The following is a 19,325-nucleotide window of genomic DNA, read 5'->3' as shown; positions in this document are numbered from 1 at the left end:
TTTATATCTGTAATGATTTCTTCTGCCATATAAAAATCTATTTGAGAGCTATGGCTGTGCTCTGTTAAGGTTTTTGAAAGAGTAATGATTACCTAAATGTAAAAGGAAATAGATTTCAATCTGTAAAAGCCTTTCATATCTGCTCATTTCTATATAGCTTAAAAATGAATGAAACATTGCATATTAACTTTTGTAGTGTTGGTCATGCATTAGAAGTGTATTTCCAATGCATCCTACTTAGAAAATTAATAGAACCACTGGACTTTTCTGAACTTCTTCCCATAATTCCAAGTAACATAAGGTAGCCATAATTTCAGATAATCTGGAAGACATTATTCATGGTGTTCATAAATATGATTTGTATGAGAAGTGCTTATTTATCTTTCTGTGTTTTTTTGATATTTTCTTCTAAGAAAGATAGCTGACAAAATATTTTTTACAGTGAGGTCTTGAATCAGTCACTGGACTCCAAGTGTTCATTTTCTGGTGAAATCTCTATTTTCTAATGTAGAATGAAGCTAAAACGTGTTATGTTTACTTGTTTCTACTTTAAGACTAGTTTAGGAATTAGTTTAGTTAGGCAGGAAATCCCTGTGTTCATTAAACTTCACCTTATTTTCGCTTCTTTTACTTTTTCAATATTGATCCATTTGAGATTTTAACAGTAGAGCAAACTGCAGAAAGTCATGCATACAGATTTGCATTCTCAACAGACATGTTTTATTGAACTGCCTCATTAAACATTAAAAATTTGTCTTCTGAGGGACAGATTGGAGTATTTCCCTTCAGCTTTTCTTTGATATATGACTTTAAACATTTTTTATTGTAAACATATTAAAAAAAATAAAAACGAAAGAAGAGATTTTGAAATAAAACTACAGTTTGATTTCCCAGGTGGAATAATCCTTATTCTTGATAACAGACAAATGGCAAAATTTACAGAGTGGTTTTCAGAGCATACAGACATATTTTACAGCATAAAGCATTAGCTAAGAAAACAGAATTCCCAATATGTAATCTCCAAACTGTAGAGGGAAATCATGTGGAATGGTAGTGGTACTCTGAATAAGCAGAGCCTCCACTTTGGGGAAAAAAGTCTTTTATATTGCCTAAGTGGAGTGTCAAAATGCTTTCATAGCAAAATTTTGAGTTTTCCTTGACAGGCACTTTCTCAGTAGGTTGGTGAAAAAAGTGTGGAAGGTATGCCTCTGGGTCCAATGTTTGGATCTATCCTGAGTTCTCCAGGGAAATTAGATGCTTTTTTTTTTTTTTTATTACATTATTTTCTTCTGAATGTTTAACATTAAAAATAGTGTAGCAGCTGCAGTGTATACTTTTCCATCTAAAATCTTCATTACATAGAGCTCAACAGCAAAAATCGGTACTGTATCTGAATAGGGCAAATACATTTGGAATCATGATTTTTATGTCATTTTGGTGAATGGAGTGATGCTAACTTTGAAGGAGTATTTGAAAGGAAAAGGTACACTTTATCGTTTTTTTTTTTTTCTAGCAAGGCATTCTAACCTCCAGTTTCCACAAGCTAGGTTTTCTTTGTGCTTAGCAAATCAGACAACAGTTAGGCAAGAGGACAGTATGGGTATATCCTACAGGATGCTGATCATATTTCCATATTGGAGTGCTGTGTAAAGGTTTGGGGCCCCCAGCACAAGAAAGATGTGGACCTGTTAGAGCGGGTCCAGAGGAGGGCTACAAAAATGATCAGGGGCCTGGAGCACCTCACTTATGAAGAAAGGCAGAGAGAGTTGGGGTTGTTCAGCCTGGAGAAGAGAAGGCTCCGGGGAGACCCCATTGTGGCCTTTCAGTACCTAAAGGGGACTTATAAAAAAGATGGAGAAGGACTCTTTACTCAACTAGACAGGAGAAGGGGGAATGGTCTTAAACTAAAAGAGGATAGATTTAGACTAGACATTAGGAGGAAATTCTTCACTGTAAAGGTAGTGAGGAACAGGAACAGGTTGTCCAGAGAAGTTGTGGATGCTTCATCTCTGGAGGTGTTCAAGGCCAGGCTGGATGGGGCCTTGGCCAACCTGATCTAGTGGGTGGCATCCCTGCCTATGGCAGAGGGGTTAGATTTAGATGATCTTTGAGGTCCCTTCCAACCCAAGCCATTCTATGATTCTGTGATAATACAGTGAACTGCTTGCAGAACACAGTGAAAATGTTAAGTGCCTGATTTGCTCCGTTGCACTGAATGTGAGGGCTTGAGAGGTGGTGTTAGTGGTGGGGGTGAGTTAAAACTTGTGCATCTGATGTGTTCTTTGAGAAGAAAAGAGAACACTTTTCCACTATTCAGTATCAAATTACTATTGTAAGGTGTTTCCTAGGAGAGACGTACAAAATATATTAAAAACTCACTGTGGAGGATTTTAAGGTATAATGGCATTCCATTTGTGCTAAAATGGCCTGTCAGCTGCTTATATGAGATATCTCCATTCTTTAGCCCTGTTTCTTTGTCCTACACCAATGAGCAAGTACTCATTCAATCCCCTATTTTTTTTTTTTAAATAAGGAGAGAAGAGAATAAAGTCTCTGAAGAATGATAGTACCGTGAAATCTTACTATTTCATGTATTTTCTTTCTGTGAAATAGAACCTGTTCAAGCATTCCAAAGCCTACCTTGAATTTCTAGAATTCTGGGAAAAAGAACAAATGGGAACACAACCTGTAGGAAGAGTAGGCATCTGCAGTGGATGTTGTTTCTGGAAGCAGGAAAATCTCTCTATAAAAAGGTATAAAAGTTGCCAGGTGCTCTAGTAACAAAAACTGATAGGTGACTATACCTGTACCTGTTGGATAGGTATTTTTTGGTGTTTTTGATTAAAAATAATAAAATCAATCAGTAACCTGTTAATCTTTAAAGATTCCACAAGATTCCAACATAAAATTTTAAGTATTTCTTTTCCCAGTGTGCTCTGGGAATTAACTTAAAAAATATTTTACGTTATATAAACAGATAGTTCTGTGCAATGGAAACTGACCTATGAAGTTAAACAGCTGGAACTATTTAACTTGGATCCAATATCTCTACTTTAAGCATTTGGAGAGTCTTCTGGGAAACCTTTTGGTACACTAGTGTTGGGAAGACTAGCTCTGGTCTGGTGTCTGAAACCAAATGCCTCTGCAGTCAGAGTAAAAGGGATGGTCTGCTAGAGCACATCTAGTTTAGTTTCATCCAAAGGAATCTAATTGTGATGCTCCAAAACTCTTCCATAAGGCAAATCAAAGTACAATGAGTGGCAAAGATCAGACAATTCAAGTCCAAAGCATACTCCTACTCAGAACTGAAATGCAAAATTGAACACCCTTCAGTGGCTAATGTAGCTGAGAAGCCACTTTCAGAATAACAGGGGAGCAACCTGTGCTGTTATTTTCTACTGTTTTAACATCGGGCCAAAGGAGTCTGTTGAAAGCAGTATCTGTAGAAGGATAAACGCATGGGATGAATACTGAACCTTTATTAACTTTCCAATCTTTCATTTACTGGTTTCTTATGTGAAATGTTAGAATCATAGAATCATAGAGTGGTTTGTGTTCGAAGGAACCTCAAAAACCATCTCATTCCACCACCACCACCCAGTCTGCCCCCATCATGGGACACCTCCCACTAGATCAGGTTGCTCAAAGCCCCATCCAACCTGGTCTTGAACGCATCCAGGGATGGGGCATCCACTGCTTCTCTGGGCAATCTGTTCCAGTGCCTCACCACTCTCTGAGTAAAGAATGTTGGGCCAGAAAGATTCATCATCTAATGTCTTGAAAAGTGTAGCAAATTAAAAATCACTTATCTTCATTCTATCTCTGCAATACTTCTGCATTTTATGTTCTACAATATGTAACTGATAAGTTGATAAGTTATCCCACTTAGCGATCTGTTAGAAATTGTGATTTTGTGTTTTTATTTTTCTAATAGTATTTGTTAGCAGCATACAAGTACCTGTATTTTGAACTCCTTATCTTTTTTTTTTTTTTTTTTAATACGGGATTCATCATTGGAAATCCATCAACACTCATGTAGTTATTTGATTTCCAGATCTTTGATACCTTCTGATTTTTTGATTTCTTTTGTATCTTTTATTGATTTGGGGGCATTTTGGGAAATTATTTTAAATATGAACTTCAACAGTAATTTGTAGTGTGAATGATAATCCTGAAATCTATAAATATGAGTTGTTCAGAAGTCTAGGTAATATCCATATTTGGGGTCTGTATGTGGGAACATGCACAAATATGTCTGCTGTATAGTTACTATATATGTTTACATATATGTAATTTAGTTAGTTTTACGTATAGAGAGAGAAAGAAAGATTTTTTAATTTTTTTTTTCAGATTAGTATAGATGCTTTCCCTTAAAAATATGATAGGATAATAATACAGAGGGGACATCATTGATCTCTCAGTTTTAGAACATGAAGACTACAGAAGTTTCAGAAATACATCTGAGAATATTCTATAAAAATGGAATTGCCTAAATAAAAGTTGCCATAAAATTGTATATATTATCAATTAACTTCTATTTTCCTATATATACAGGTACGTCTGTTCTACAGGTGACAGCCACAGATGCAGATGACCCTACATATGGAAACAGTGCCAGAGTAGTATACAGTATTCTTCAGGGACAGCCATATTTCTCTGTTGACCCTAAAACAGGTGGGTATTTTATATTCCTATCAGTATGATTTGATTAATATGACTGAGTCTGATAGGTGGAATCCAATATACAAAATAGGCGGGTGAGTGGAATTTTTTTTTATTATTATTCCTTTTTATGTCCTTCTTTTGGCTTTAACACTATGAAATTTCAGAGTTGCTGTTTTACTGAGAACTAAAAGGAGCCAACTGTGTATTAGATTAATTCTGCATCATGCCATGATGTGAGCCATTCAGCCAAAGTGGAATAGCACTTTTTCATATTTTCAAACCTCTGTTTAGGAAGTGACTCAAGTGTGCCTAATACATAATGATTTTAAATGCTTTGTTTTGCCTGAAGGATAGGCTTAGGTGGATTATTGAATGTGTGCTTCAACATAATAAATTAATATAATTCTCATATTTATAAAACTGCTGTTTTGCCATTTTGCTGAAATTGTATTCTCCGATTCAAGAAGTAGAATGAGCTAAAATATTTATGCTTAAACTCTATGCGTCACTATCTTCTCTTTACCAAGAAGTGTAACTTATGTAGAAGGAATCAAAATCGGTTTCTTTAATGAGAGAAGAAAGCTCTTTTAGGACTTGTAGTTAATATTTTTGGATTTTATGAAGACTGTCGTCTTAATTATTAATAAGATGGCACTTTTTTTAGTATGTATTTGTAGTCCTTAATATTGAGGAAATAAAACTTAACAAAAGTTTGTTTTTTTTTTTTTTCATTTGAACTATTTTCCCTTTCCATATCAAACCTTTAATACTGAGGGGAAAGAATGAAATTCTTTATGCTCATGTGTCTGTCGTGGTCCCTACACTTACCGTATAGAAGAAAATGAATTTTAAATTGTGCTGAAGTGAAGTAAGTGTAGTATAATAGTTTTCATTGTAATGTTTTTACATTTAAGTGTTGTTGCTCGCGTATGTTAATCTTTGTGGATTTTGGAGGCATCCACTTGCTTCAGTAGAAGCGAAATGTATCTTTACCACCTGAGCTGGCTTTGAGACCACATCTCCTTTGAATAGGAGGCTGGACTAGATGACCCCTAGATGTCTTTATCAATCTAAATTATTCTATGAATTTTTGAACATGTTAGGAAGGCCTAAGAGTGCAAAGCCTGACAAAGCAGTATTGAAGGACTGTATAAACTGCTTGGAGGCAAACCTGATGTAGTCGTGATCATGCCATGTACTGGGAGTGACCACTGGCACACACCTTACCTGGCTATGTGTGGGTACAACCTGGGAGACTGGTAGCTGGCATAGGTTAAAAGCATTCTGGGGTACATGTTGACAATTAAGAGGGAGAGTAAATCAGTGTTACAGTGCTCAAGCCCTCTCTGCCTTTGTTTTATTTAGAAATACAACCCTGGCCTACATTTCTACTTCTGTTTTGTTACTCTGAGGCAATGGCCTATATTTTTAATTTTGATAATGGTATGGAACTTGTAGTCTGGAGTTGTTAGTCAGTGAAGAACCATAACGGATGTTTTCAGTACCAGGTCTATATAACAAAAGAAAGTAATATTGTTATATCTGTATCCATAAAGATATATATCTATATATGTCTGTTATAAAGAAAGCAGATGGAAGTATATTTTCACTCCCAAAGCCTTAGGCTTTGACAGGGATTTAATAACATCTATGAACTTCAATTGTTTTTAATATGTGTACAGAATATGAAAATATTTTTGATTCTTTATTCTATTAGAATGCTTATATGGGGAAGGAATAAATACCTTATGAGGTAAGTAGATGGTGAAACAGTGAAAACAAAATGGAGTAAGCTTTTTGATTTGTCTTTTCGTAATTCCAGAATAGCAGTTAATTTAATTTGGTGTGAAAAAATGGGAAGTAGAATATTGGAAATTATTGGAAAATCTTGAATAATAGAGTGTTTCACTATGAAATTTCATGTTGAATTTCTGGGTTTTAAAACACTCATTTTCTAAAAGCATCACTTCTGAATCTGCAAGCATTTCTGTGACCTATTTTTCTAATGGTTTGAATTGTTCAATTCCCTCTTAATTATTTTTTCTCCGAAAATTTTCTGAATTTACAGTGACACTCACAAGCTTCCTTTACAAGAAAGAAGGGCCATAGCAAGGAAAAAGAGAGAAGGGGAAAGGTTTCAACATTTGTGATCGAATGTAACTTTTGAGAAGTCTAAGGATCTCTTCTAGCTATTAGTAAAGCTTCTTGGAGCTATCAGATACAGACATTAAGCTGTTCATAGCTGTAGTGTAAATGCTAATCTTAAGAAGTTTTCTGCCTCTAATTTAGTGCTTCTTGAGATTGGTTCTGAACAACTTACTATTCAAAGACTTAAAAATTACAGATTTTTATTAGCTTGGTTTAAAATGGCTTAAATAGGGTGGATATTTGAGAATTCATGCATCTAAAATATAATACTTGGCCACCTCCAGATTACTAACTTTAAAGTAAAAAAGCTGTGTTGCTGGCAAAAGAACATCATTGTTGGCTTATCTGATAAAAGGCTTGTTTCCGCACACCCAAAGGAGCGCAGAGATGCAGCACACAGGGAGCAACTCCCAGGTAATTCCCCATCTGGGGAATCAATACTGGGCTGAACCTTAGCCCCATGGTCCAGGGGTGAAACCCATCATGAGGAGTCAACAGGAGAGGCTGAGGGAGCTACTACCTACAGGGTGTGGGACATGTTATGGGGTGCAGGGAAGAGCATCATGGTATAGAGCTAGACTTATTCTGGAATGTTTAGAGGAAGGACCACAGGCAGAGAAATGGAGGGGCTGAGACACATTAGGGAGGAAAAAGCAAGGGAAAATAATGGCATAAGGGGATAAAGAGGACCGGTCGTGTGTAAACAGGCTCCTGCTCAGTACCGTTGTCTGTTTGTACCCTGTGCTTGATCAGTGCAGTCTGTCCTGTATGTTATTATGCTCTCTTTCTAACTATTTTCCTGGGTGAAGGGACTTTCTGTCTCTGTGCATGTATGTGTGGAGGTTTAAATGCCAGCAACGGAAGCTGGACAGATGGGTCAGAGGGGCCCATGTGTCCGCGGTGCCAGCAAGCGGAGAGTGCAGAGCATGTGCATATTACATAGGTGTTTATGTCAGTGTGCTGTCACTGCTGAGCATCAAGCTAGACTGACCAGCAAGTGGGGTAAGTAGCTTGGGTTCTGGATATCCACATGGCCCAAAGTCTGGGCCAGATGCTGGAGAGACCAGAGGGTTCAAGAGTTGGTTGTTGGAGGGGCCGAGAAGTCCAGACCAGCTACCAGACTGACTGTAAGGTCTGTGTGTTGACTGAGGGGCCTCTTTGCCTGGGTATGTCCTGTGCCAGCGGGTGGGGAGACTGTGATCCAGGTACCACTTACTGGGTTAATGGGGTGTCTGAGGCTGGATATGTGTGGGATCTGGTTGAGCACATGTGTGTATTTCCAGTTAAACAGGTCTTCATCCTGAGTAGGCAGAGAAGGAAACAGGATGAGGTTGTCCATCCCACTTGTGTTTCGGTGTTGAGTGTTTCTGTCTGTGTGCCACCTGCTGTGTGTATGTTTGGCATGTGTGTGTGTGTGTGTGCCTGTTGGGAGGACACACTCTGCCCCACTGCTGCTTCTTAATCATAGATTAAAATCAGGGAGTAGCAGCAGCCTTACCTCCATCAGGCTACCAGTTTTGGCAACTCCTAAAAATCATTGGGTTTTCAGGTGATCGGCTCTAGGGCTTGTAGTTTTTATTTGTTTTGTTTGTAGGCATTGGTGTGGTGGGAGAGAAACATGTTTACCTTTGAATTAAATAATTATGGACTAATTATGAAGTGTGAGAAGAGTGTCAACCTCCCTCTGCTTTCTGTCTTCTCAATAATATGAATAATAGCTTCAAACATGCCTATAAGAAATGACCCATTCACTACTTCTCTAGTTTGGTTCTTGGCTGAGAGCACACAACAGGTAATATAGTCAGTGGGTCGACAGATGCCTCCAAATACAGAGGTATGCCTCATGAGTACCAAATGAGCAAACCTTGAAGTTCTAGACTTTCATTTTCAACTGTAACTGTTCTTCTTATTCATTTTTAAAGTTCTTGGTAGAGTTCATGTGGGACTGGAATATCTGGTGGCATTATAATCTGTAGAGAATAATTTAAAGTGTGCAAGTGTACACACATTCATTTTGGGAAACAATAAAAAACTATTAATAATCTATAAAACTATTCATAGTTTTGATACTGATAAATAAATACAAATACTTAGAACACAACATTGTTAATTGATGAAATATGCTAAAATGAATACTATCATAATAACTCTGGATTTAGTGGATTAACATCTGCCTCATTTCTTCGTTTAAAGATAATATCTTACATTGGAGGAATTCCTTAGACTTTCCAGTGCAATAAGGAAGAGTGCTCTTTGTATGCTTTAGTAGAATAGTCTGTTGTGGTATTCCATTTAAGAATCTACTGTGCTAACTGGAGTAATCTTAAGGCACTTCATGACTCAGTGTCTCTGCTGTACAGAGGAAACCATATTAGGTAGTAAAATTGTTTCAGAAATCAAATTGTGCAGCTTACTTGAAGAAGCATCCCTATTTCTGACATTAAAAAAAAAAAAAACAAACACCTTCTTTTGGTTGAAATTTCTGTCTTGGTGACATCTGTTTAAAATAAACATGTTTATTGGGGTTAATGATGCCCTGCTGATATGCAAGTTGGTACATATTAGAGTGCTAACTGAAACTGGAGAGTCCTGTGTTTAGCAATCTCTTTGCTTCATGCTGAGAATCTCCAATATTATTTTAATGGCCTTATGGCCATTAGTACCTTACATAAACTGAATGCCTATGCTGTAAAGGAGTATTTCATGATGTTTCCCTAACTCCACAAACTCCTAAGATAGCAGTTAATGCCCAAGTTCCTATAGTGGTCTGAAAGTAAACTTAACCTCTTCTATCACAGTTTTTGCACATGGGCTCTTAAAGTGTTGTTGCACAGTAAATAAATTTTATAAAAAAACGGAAAGGGCAATTGCATTAATCATAAAATTTTGCTAGTACACGTTGTTTGTTAGGCGAGTAGATATCTACAGAGAAACTTCAAAATCTCACTTGAACTTGCATTGCAAACCATTTTTTTTTATAGCTGTTAGTAAAGACTCCAATTTAATTAAATGTGATTGGTTCCTACTTAGTATCAAGATGAGGTCACAGTGGAGAATCACTCTGAAATCTATTCCTTTTATTAGCTACATATCTTGCTAAATGTGTGTAATTAACTTTAAAATGAATTTGTTTTTGTGCATGTATACTGTACTTTTTATCTTGAAGTTGGAAGAACTGTATTTCATGCTCAAGTGTTCATGTGTTTATTTTCCTCCAAGGAGTTTCTGAAATGTTGTAATAGAAATTATACCCCTAGCATATATTCTTGCCAAAGCCTACAATTTGTTGTCAAGAAAATCACAGGAATTTCAGGATCAAAATAGGAGTCTTACTTCTTTCTTCTAATTCTGTCAGGTACTGTACAATACACTTCTTCATTCCCAAAGGGACAGAAATAAATGCTCCATCTGAAAAGACTGTCATGAACACTTGCTTGAGAGTGTCATCTGCCAGCTCACAGCAGAGAGTACTATAAATATTATAATGTTGTTTGGATTTGGATTTTAAGTAAAGAGTACTAAGAAGAGATCTGCCCCAAGGAGATTTTGTGGTCTGCCTGCTGGAGCAAGGGTTTGAGGAGCAGAGGATATTGATCCCTCTTCAGCTCATAACAGCAGTACCAGTGTTCTGCCTCTGCACTTTCTTTATGGGTTACTGCTATCTGCCACCACTCTCTCTTCCAACATCAATCACATAGTTAAAAAGGAAGGAAAAGAGCCCTAAAAGCAAGGGCAAAAAGATTGCTGAACGTTGTAACCTTGTTTTCCCTCTCCTAGGAGACTGACCATGTATTGGAGATTTATTTCAGAAATCAGGAAGAAACTCATCCTTGGTTGTTCAGCTGTTGTTTCTGTGCTTGTGACTTTTGTCATTCACTGTTCCAAACAACTAGTATGTGCATGTGTTCTCAACCACCAGTTATACTTCCCCCCCGCCTCCCCCCCCCCCCCCCCCCCAAACAAAAAGAAAAGGAAAAAAATGAGGAATCAACACATGCTTCCATAACTCTGTAACTCCTAATTGTCAGTGTGGCAACTGTGTTCCTTTTGTTGGTAGACACTTTTTTTTTTTTTTTTTTTTTTTTACTTTTCTATAGCCTTTCATTTGTAAATACACAGATATATCTTTCAACATAATAATATAATGCCTGATGAAGTGCTGTGTTTGTTCGACCAGGTTTAAAGTCCTGATGTGAAAGCAGTGAGACATACACGATCATATACACTGGAGTCTGTTGCTTTATCCTTCACAGTCTTTCTTAAAGATGTAAAATTGCTATCTGCTCACCATTGCTAGGTTTTGCTTTTATATTCTATGGGCCATTGTAAAAGGTTCCCTGATGTTTATGTTTATTAAGCTTGCTTTTCCATATTTCTAGACATTCACATCTTTTTAGATATACTGAGAATAATAGCCTGGTGTTTTCTTTTTTTTTTTTTTTCTCTGAAGGTCTAAAATACTATGCTGTATCTATTACAAAAGGTAATGATATTAGTGTGAGAAAAGAGTTCCATTGTAAGTATCTATTATATGTCTTTTTTTGCCAGAAAATGATTAATTGTAATGAACAGGTGTTTCTCGCCATGTCTTCAAACTTTTCAGAAGAGATAATATGCACCATTACTCCTTTGTTTTTTTAACAAGGAAAGCTAATATCCCATCCAAACAAAGTGTGGAAATTGCATGTGTGATAGACTGTGTTCAACCTGAGGGAACAGGAATGAGTAAGATTTCATCCTAAAACCACAAATACATTAGTTAATTTTTAGCTCAACTGGGATGAGAATCAGGAGACTGACTCAGAAGATTAATGCATTACGCTCTCTTTAAAGACTATGCCCAAGGATCAGTCCACATGCTAGCAATACGTTACAGATCACTCTGTAATGCTGTGGAACTAAACAATGACTTTACTGCCTTTAATTGTGCTAATAGGTGTCCTTCTTCTAGACAATGGCATCCTAGTGGTATCTCTATTTCTACAAGAAAGAATTACTGGGACATTGAGTCTTCTTCCCCTCCTTCTCTTCCTTAATTTTTTCGGCTGCAGGACTGAAATGAAGATTTAGAACAAAGCATTAAGTTGAGATGCTTTATTCTCTGCTCATGATCCACACTCCCTTTTTCAATTCAATTTTCCCTTTCACAAGTTGTTGTGGGTATTGGTATTGTTGAGGATGATAATTTCAGAAATTAAGTTAAAGGGTGGCAATGAGATTCTGCAGTGGCAATGAAAACAAGAGGGAGCAATATTGAGGTACTATTCTAGAAGCTGCCAGTTTGGTAATGCTAAAATATCTGTGGTTGGAGGCAAAGTGGTTACATATTTATTAAATGGCTGAACTTCTTTTGTCTCTCCTCTCTCTCTCTCTCTTTCTCTCTCTCTCTCTCTCTTTTTTTTTAATTTATTATTATATTGTGTTAATAATGCTATTACTTTTATTAGTTTGAATAAGTTCACATTTTTATGTTTCTTATTTTGAGAAATTACATTTAATTCAACCTGGAGGCAATGAAAGACCAATGATGCTACACTTGTGAAAAGGAAACTAGGCATATAGAATTGATGGATGATACTGTTGCCTTCAGAAGTTGCATATAAACGCTGATTTTTATAATGCACACAAATCATAGAATCGTAGAATTATAAAATGGCTTGGGTTGGAAGGGACCTCAGAGATCATCTAAATCCAATCCCTCTGCCATAGACAGGGATGCCACCCAGTAGATCAGGTTGGCCAAGGCCCCATCCAGCCTGGTCTTGAATACGTCCAGGGATGGGGCATCCACAACCTCTCTGTTCAAATGCCTCACCACCTTCTGAGTGAAGAATTTCCTCCTAATCTCTAATCTAAATCTATCCTCTTTTAGTTTAAGACCATTCCCCTTTGTCCTGACATTATCTGATTAAGCAAATAGTTACTCTCCATCTTTTTTGTAAGTCCTCTTTAGGTACTGAAAGGCTGCAAAGAGGTCACCCTGGAGCTTCCTATTCTGTAGGCTGAACATCCCCAGCTCTCTCAGCCTGTCTTCACAGGAGAGGTGCTCCAGCCCCTTGATCATCTTCGTGGCCCTCCTCTGGACCCATTCTAACAAGGGCAGAGCAGAGGGGGACAATCACTTCCCTTGACCTGCTGGCTACTCCTCTTTTGATGCAGCCCAGGACGCAGTTGGCTTTCTGGGCTGCAAGCACGTACTGCTGGTTCATGTCGAGCTTTTTGTCCACCAGAACACCCAAGTCCTTCTCTGCAGGGCTACTCTCAGTGAGTTCTTCTCCCAGTCTGTACTCATGTCCAGGATTGTCCTGGCCCAGGTGCAGCACCTTGGACTTGGACTTGTTGAACATAATTAGGTTCATGTGGGCCCAATTCTCAAGCTTGTCCAGGTCCCTTTGGATGGCATCCCTTCCTTCTCTTGTATCAACTGCACCACACAGCTTGGTGGTCCCATCCCACTGTTTATGTCATTGATAAAGATATTAAACAATACCAGTCCTAGGACAAACCCCTGTGGTATACCACTCGTCATCACCCTCCACTTGGACATAGAGCCATTGACCACCACTCTCTGGGTGTGACCTTCAAGCCAACTCCTTATCCACTGAATGGTCCATCCATCAAATCCATCTCTCTCCAATTTGGGGACCGGGTTGTCATCTGGGACTGTGTCAAAGACCTTGCAGAAGTCTAGGTAGATGACATTGGTCAGTCTTCCTTTGTCAACTGATGCAGTCACTCCATCGTAGAATGCCACCAGATTGGTGAGGCAGGATTTGCCCTTGGTAAAGCTGTTCTGGCTGTCTTGGATCACCTCGTTGTCTTGCATATGCCTTGACATTGCTTCCAGGAGGATCTGTTCCATGATCTTGCCAGGCACAGAGGTGAGGCTCACCGGTCTGTAGTTCCTTGCGTCCTCCATTCTGGTCTTTCAAAAAGTGGGAGTGATTTAAAACCACAGCTACTCTCAGAATATAATTTATGCATAATCTACATTAGATCAATAAATATGTATGTTTTCCTATCGATCTTTGTATTTCAGAACAATGCATGGATTTTCAGTTACAATCTGAATAAAAGTAGCTGATAACATCTTGTCTTTCAATAGACTATACAGAACAGCAAATCTAGTGTAGAGATGATGCTTTTCCAAAGATTATGTATAAAGACAATGCTTTTCAATAAATATTTTCCAGCAAAAATGATTGAACTGCAGTTGAGATACTTCCTCAAAAATATGAATGGAAACTTTATCAGCTCCATATCAATTGTCCATCTACTTAAAAAAAATAATAATCAGAAGATATTTATGGAGCAATTTTGCCCCATTTTAAAATATGATAACAGCAAATATGACATTTGAGATACATCTATAATTCGATTCTTATCTGAGTAGGAAGAGAAAGAGAAACCACCTCCACAGACCATCAACGAAAGTGTGATCTGTCTAGGAAATTTGACCTTTATCAGCTGTATGTTAGCATTTGTCCTGTCAGTATTCTAATTGGCATCGTTCACAAGGTTGGTGTCTATATTAAGGGGGAACATAAAGCCGACAATAGGATTTCCTGGTTTCCCTTATGAGGTGCCCAGATTTTCTTGTCTTGTCCCAGAGTACATTTCCAGCCCCTGCCATGCTCCATCCCTTGCCATCTTTGCCAAGCCCATCAGCAGCAACAGAAGCAGCCCAGTAAGCTTAAGATTACAGGTAGACTCTGAACATAATAATCAGCAATTTTTCCTCATGTTTTGTAATTGTCACTATAATTTGCCATCATATTTGTAAATTTAAAGTTAGGATAGGCTGTAACTATATTTCCTGAAACTCTGTATCTTTGCTTCCAGAACAGGATACTGTTCAGTACTGTTTTCTTTTTATACATCTTTACTTACAGATATTTTCTTTGATTTAATCACTAAATGATAATAGAAGGTGTTTTTGTTTTTGCTTTTTTTTTTTCCTTCTCCTAAGGCTAAGATGACATGGTCTGACATGGTAATGACATGGTAAGATGACATTCTTCCCCTAAGGGTAAGACATGACAAATGCACAGTTATGTTACCAAATCAAAGCTTTTATCTTCATTTGTTCTTTCCAAATTTCCATATAAACTTGCCATTCTGTTTGTCATGGTCTGGAGTGCACTAACACCCCATAGCAGCCCCGGGGCCGCCAGTCCCTGCCCCACTGAGACCACAGCAGGACTGGGCTCCAGCTCTCCACAGCCCTGCCCTGCCCAGCCATGGCTCCTGCCCAGCTGGGCCCACCCACAGGCTCACAGCGAGGCATTGGCCTTGGCCAGCCCAGGGGAGATGCTGGTACCCCCAGTGCTCTGTTCCTTGTGGGGCGCTTGGATGGACCCTGCCTGCGGGCCCTGCCTGGCCCACCCGGGAACACCCCATGCTCCTCATGCCTGGCCCCAGGGAGCTGCCAGCCGCTGAAGTTTCCATGATGTTGCAAGTACTGTTGTCAACAAAGATCTGTTTTACTTCACATTTTGTAACCTGTGAACATCCCTCAGACAAACAAAGGGTTTCAAATTCCCAGCCAGTACGTAACTTATGAGAAAATTTAAACAATAGGTAGAGATTCTGCCATTGAAAGTCGTACAGGATTACATTACAGAGGAGTACATCATTAATTTTATCTCAGAAACATTCCATTTATGTCCTCAAGGTAGCCTTTTGTTTTCTTTCTATGTAATTTTATCTTGTTTTTTCTCTTAGTACACGTTTCAGGATTAAAGCATGATATTATGAATAATATTTGTGGTTATGATTATGTATTAAAATATTCTGAAGATGCTTTTCCTCTTCCTTTTTCCTTAACTGGTCCATAAGACTCTTGGTATTTTGGTTACGTAGTATTGTGAGATAAAGCTTACGATATTTACAAGGAAGAAATCAATTCCGTTTGTAGTATTAAGGAATCTCTAAGAGTTGAAGCCTTCCTGGAACTCAGTAAACTGCTGCAGTCCCAGAAGCAGATATAGCCATCAGGAGAACAGTCCTAAGGGAAGAGGGTAGATTAAATGAGGTTTTGCTCTCTCACAAACTGTTCTTTCAAGAAATACATTTTAGATCAATAGATTGCATCTAAAAGTATTAGGGCAGAACATGCAGCAGTTCCATATATATCTAACCATGATGTGAGTTAGGCTTCTCTTGAATGGAAGATGAAAATAAAATGAGGGACTTACCAAAGTCACTTCTTCTTGAAGTATATCTCTTTATGAAGAGATTTTCTGCAGGTTCTTGCCTTCAATATGAAATGGCAAGGTTCTGGTAACATAATACAGGTCCTTTCCCTTAAATGCATTTCTCAAGTCTTGTCTTTAATCCATTTGTAATCAGTTCTGACAAAAAGTTAATATGGCAGTGAAATTGATTTTTCACTTGAGCCATAATGTTCTGTAAAAGTAACTGGATCACTGAAAGAGCGTACAGTATGTTTGTTTCACCGATCTTTTGTATTTAAGTTTCAATGCAGTATTGTTTTGTTCTCTACAGAGGAAGCCTTTTTGCAAATGGATGCCTTTATGCTAAATATCTAGCTTACTTTGTAGTTTGGAAAAAAAAGAAAACTTTAAGACAAGCATAAGAAACTCAGATTTTTTTTTTTTAAATGAACATTATACTCATTTATAATGTCTATTCTGGATTTTTGTCGAAGACTCTGTTTTGTTAAATAGATTGAATTTGGATCAGATGTAATACCATCTCCAAGGGATTCTCACTGGCGTAGACAATGTATGTCAGCAGTTGCATCTTCTGATTCTGAAATAGATGTCATAAAGGACTCCAAAAATTTTGCTTATCATCTCGAATTTGTGTAGTGCAGTATGTTCTGCAAGAGTTTCAGAATGCTCTGGCAAAGCAACAGTTGCAAGGTATACTGAAGTAGTAAAAGTAATATCGTGCATTAAGGTGTATCAGCAAATTATTTTATGTAATCACGGCCATGGTGACTTATTAGTTATATATATATTTGTAATATTAAGATATCACCTCTAAACTATCACATAAGATGAAGTGAGGTAAAAAATTATGGGAAAAATATTCTTTTTCTAATCTAAAAAAACCTGAAGAGCGGTATGCTACGAAAATATACTTAGTAATAGTCTTGTTTAACAAAGTTATGCTTTAAATTACATAAAGCATTCATTTCTTAATTGGCATGTATATGTGTTTATTTTATTTTGATATGCCATCTCCTTGTTCAACTGACATCATAGTAAGTCAGAAAAATACAAGCAAGTGCAATATAAGTGTGTAATAATGCAAAGTATGTGTGTAATAAGTTAGATTTGGCATTGTTTTTAAAATGCTTTTTCATGACATAACATCAATATTCATCATTCTTGTAAAATTCTGTCTGTCCACTGCCCTTCACGATTTCTTTTTTTTTTTCTTTCAAATATTATTTCCATGATAAAGGTCTTCCAAGTAGATTTTTTTTAAACCTGTACTGCTGAAACAAAGTGACTGTACAAAAAGTCAACATCTGATAGTTTTTTAAAAGTTTGAAACATACGTTTTTGGAGTGGCTTGTCTTCAGAGAAAGGCCTAAGTAAAATTAAATCTTAAATAATTGTGGATTTAAATATAAATTATTAGGCTGTGACTTTTAGGTGTAGATTTAAAGAGACGGGTGATACATATTTACCATCAGCATGTTTATCTCAGGATGTGTTGTTGTTTATAGGTATGAAGGGCAATTAATTTCTTGTTTCTCATAGGAGCAACATCCAGGGACAGAAATTTTTTTTACTGACCATCAGATACCCATTATCACATATCTTCTGTTGAAATAAACAGTAAATGAATGGAATAGGGTATTGACTATTTGTCTTGATCAATTAACCATGCAAGAGATGAAGGACTCACAGGTGCCTTTCCTTTGAATGTGGTTCTTTTCAATTCCTGACTTTGCAGGAATTTTGTCCTCCTTTTAACAGAAACTTGCTGGCAAGAGTTTTGGAGTGCTCTAACCTCCCCAGGGTTCATTGTGGGTTTTCCACCACATCCGCGAAGCGTTGCATTAGGCTGCGTTGTCAAAATCCAATAAGTTTTTTTTTTTTTCTGATTCATTTTAGATTAATAATACAACTAACAGCTGTTGCCAGATGACAGCTACAGTGTTGCCGTGTTTTTAATATTTTCTTCTTTTAACTCTGAAGATCCTTTCTTTCTGACAGGAGTCCTCAGGGTGAATTTCAAGGCCTTGAAATTAAAAATGATTCATGTAGCTGTTGACACACATTTCTAGGCAGAAGCAGCATAACAAATCAAAAACACACATCCTTTACATTTTCTCTCAAGTCACACATTTTACTTAAAAGAACTTAGTGAAAATTTAATTTTTACTACGGCTGTACCATGCAGCAAGAGTGTTAGATGATACAGGTAAGCAAAGAGCAATGCTTGTGAACTCAGGATAAATGTTAGGATTTTTAAATCCACCTCACCTTTTCATTGCACTACTTATTTTTATCTATATATAAAAATCTAGCACTGCTTGTTGTATGACAGACAGTTCGTCCCTGTACGACATATGAATTGTCGCATACATTGGCCTAAACACAGAGAAGAAAATATTCTTTTCTTACAAATTTTGGGTCTCAGAAAACAGCCAGCTGGTTTTTTTTCAGTGCTCACAGCAGCTTTCATGGTACTTTTGAAGGCCAGCCCCAGATGCTGGGTGTGCTGCAAAGCTGCCCGTATCTGAAGAGCATATTGGAGCACCTGCATCTGTAGCACCATGGCTAACTCAGTTCACCTTGTACCTGGGGCCTTCCTAATCCAGGACTTGCTCAACGTGTGCTAACACCCCAGTGTCACCTGCCCACAAACGTGCTTCCCATCCTCCTGAGCAAGCAGGGGCTGAAGGCAGCTGGGCCAGCTCAGGCATGGCTGGGATTTCTGAAGAGAGCAGTTGACAGCCTTTGAATGAGTATTGTCTGCAGCTGTGGGCTGCTGCACATGTGCTCTGCTTGCAGTTTCTGCCTGCTATGTAACAGGATAGAAAAAGACTTTCATTTTGCCTAGCTGAGGTGGAGGGAGACAGACATGTTAACATTTCTTTGTGCTAGCCATTTTCTTGAAACATGGATACTGAAACACCTGCATGTCAAACAGACGGGAAGCTTGTCTGAGGATCCCCAGTCCTCCTTCTCATGGCAGAAGGGGTCTGCTATCTGGCGGTAATCATCATAGTGCCTGTGTGACATCGTGTTGTCATCTGGTGTCGTGGGAAGTGCTTCTGACCTTCCACTCCAAATCAGTTTCATTTGATTTAGTTTTACAAGCAGAGCAATATGAAAAATAAAACCATATTACTGTTCTGAGAGGATGGCTTGGTAAACCATGGTAGACCGCAGTATGGTACAGAAGATAATACAAAAATTATTCAATGAAATTTGTATTAAGCTTCTGAAATCTAACCTTTCAGTAGTGAATTTTAAATTAAGACAAAAGCACAGGAGTGAACTGTACTTTTATTGCCTTTATGTGAA

General features: G+C 37.7%; 1 protein-coding gene and 1 long non-coding RNA gene across 27 annotated transcripts in view; one reads left to right on the top strand and one right to left on the bottom strand.

The window, feature by feature from the left end:
• Nucleotides 1-19,325, top strand: part of CDH18 (cadherin 18) — a 548,209-nt gene that overhangs the window by 418,654 nt on the left and 110,230 nt on the right. For all 26 annotated transcript variants that reach the window (XM_080580190.1, XM_080580181.1, XM_080580180.1 and 23 more), the window contains one exon: nt 4,555-4,674. In XM_080580190.1, coding sequence (XP_080436316.1) covers nt 4,555-4,674 — 120 coding nt within the window. The remainder of the gene's footprint in view (nt 1-4,554; nt 4,675-19,325) is intronic.
• Nucleotides 10,180-18,909, bottom strand: LOC308189768. The gene is made up of 3 exons (XR_013946597.1): nt 18,420-18,909; nt 16,011-18,075; nt 10,180-15,820 (listed from the first exon to the last, which is right to left on the bottom strand). It is a non-coding gene; the product is annotated as an uncharacterized lncRNA (long non-coding RNA).

The sequence above is a fragment of the Anser brachyrhynchus genome (genome assembly GCF_964034855.1).
Source record: "Anser brachyrhynchus genome assembly, chromosome: 2".
Lineage (NCBI taxonomy): Eukaryota > Metazoa > Chordata > Aves > Anseriformes > Anatidae > Anser > Anser brachyrhynchus.
This window is presented reverse-complemented; position numbering and strand designations above follow the sequence as displayed.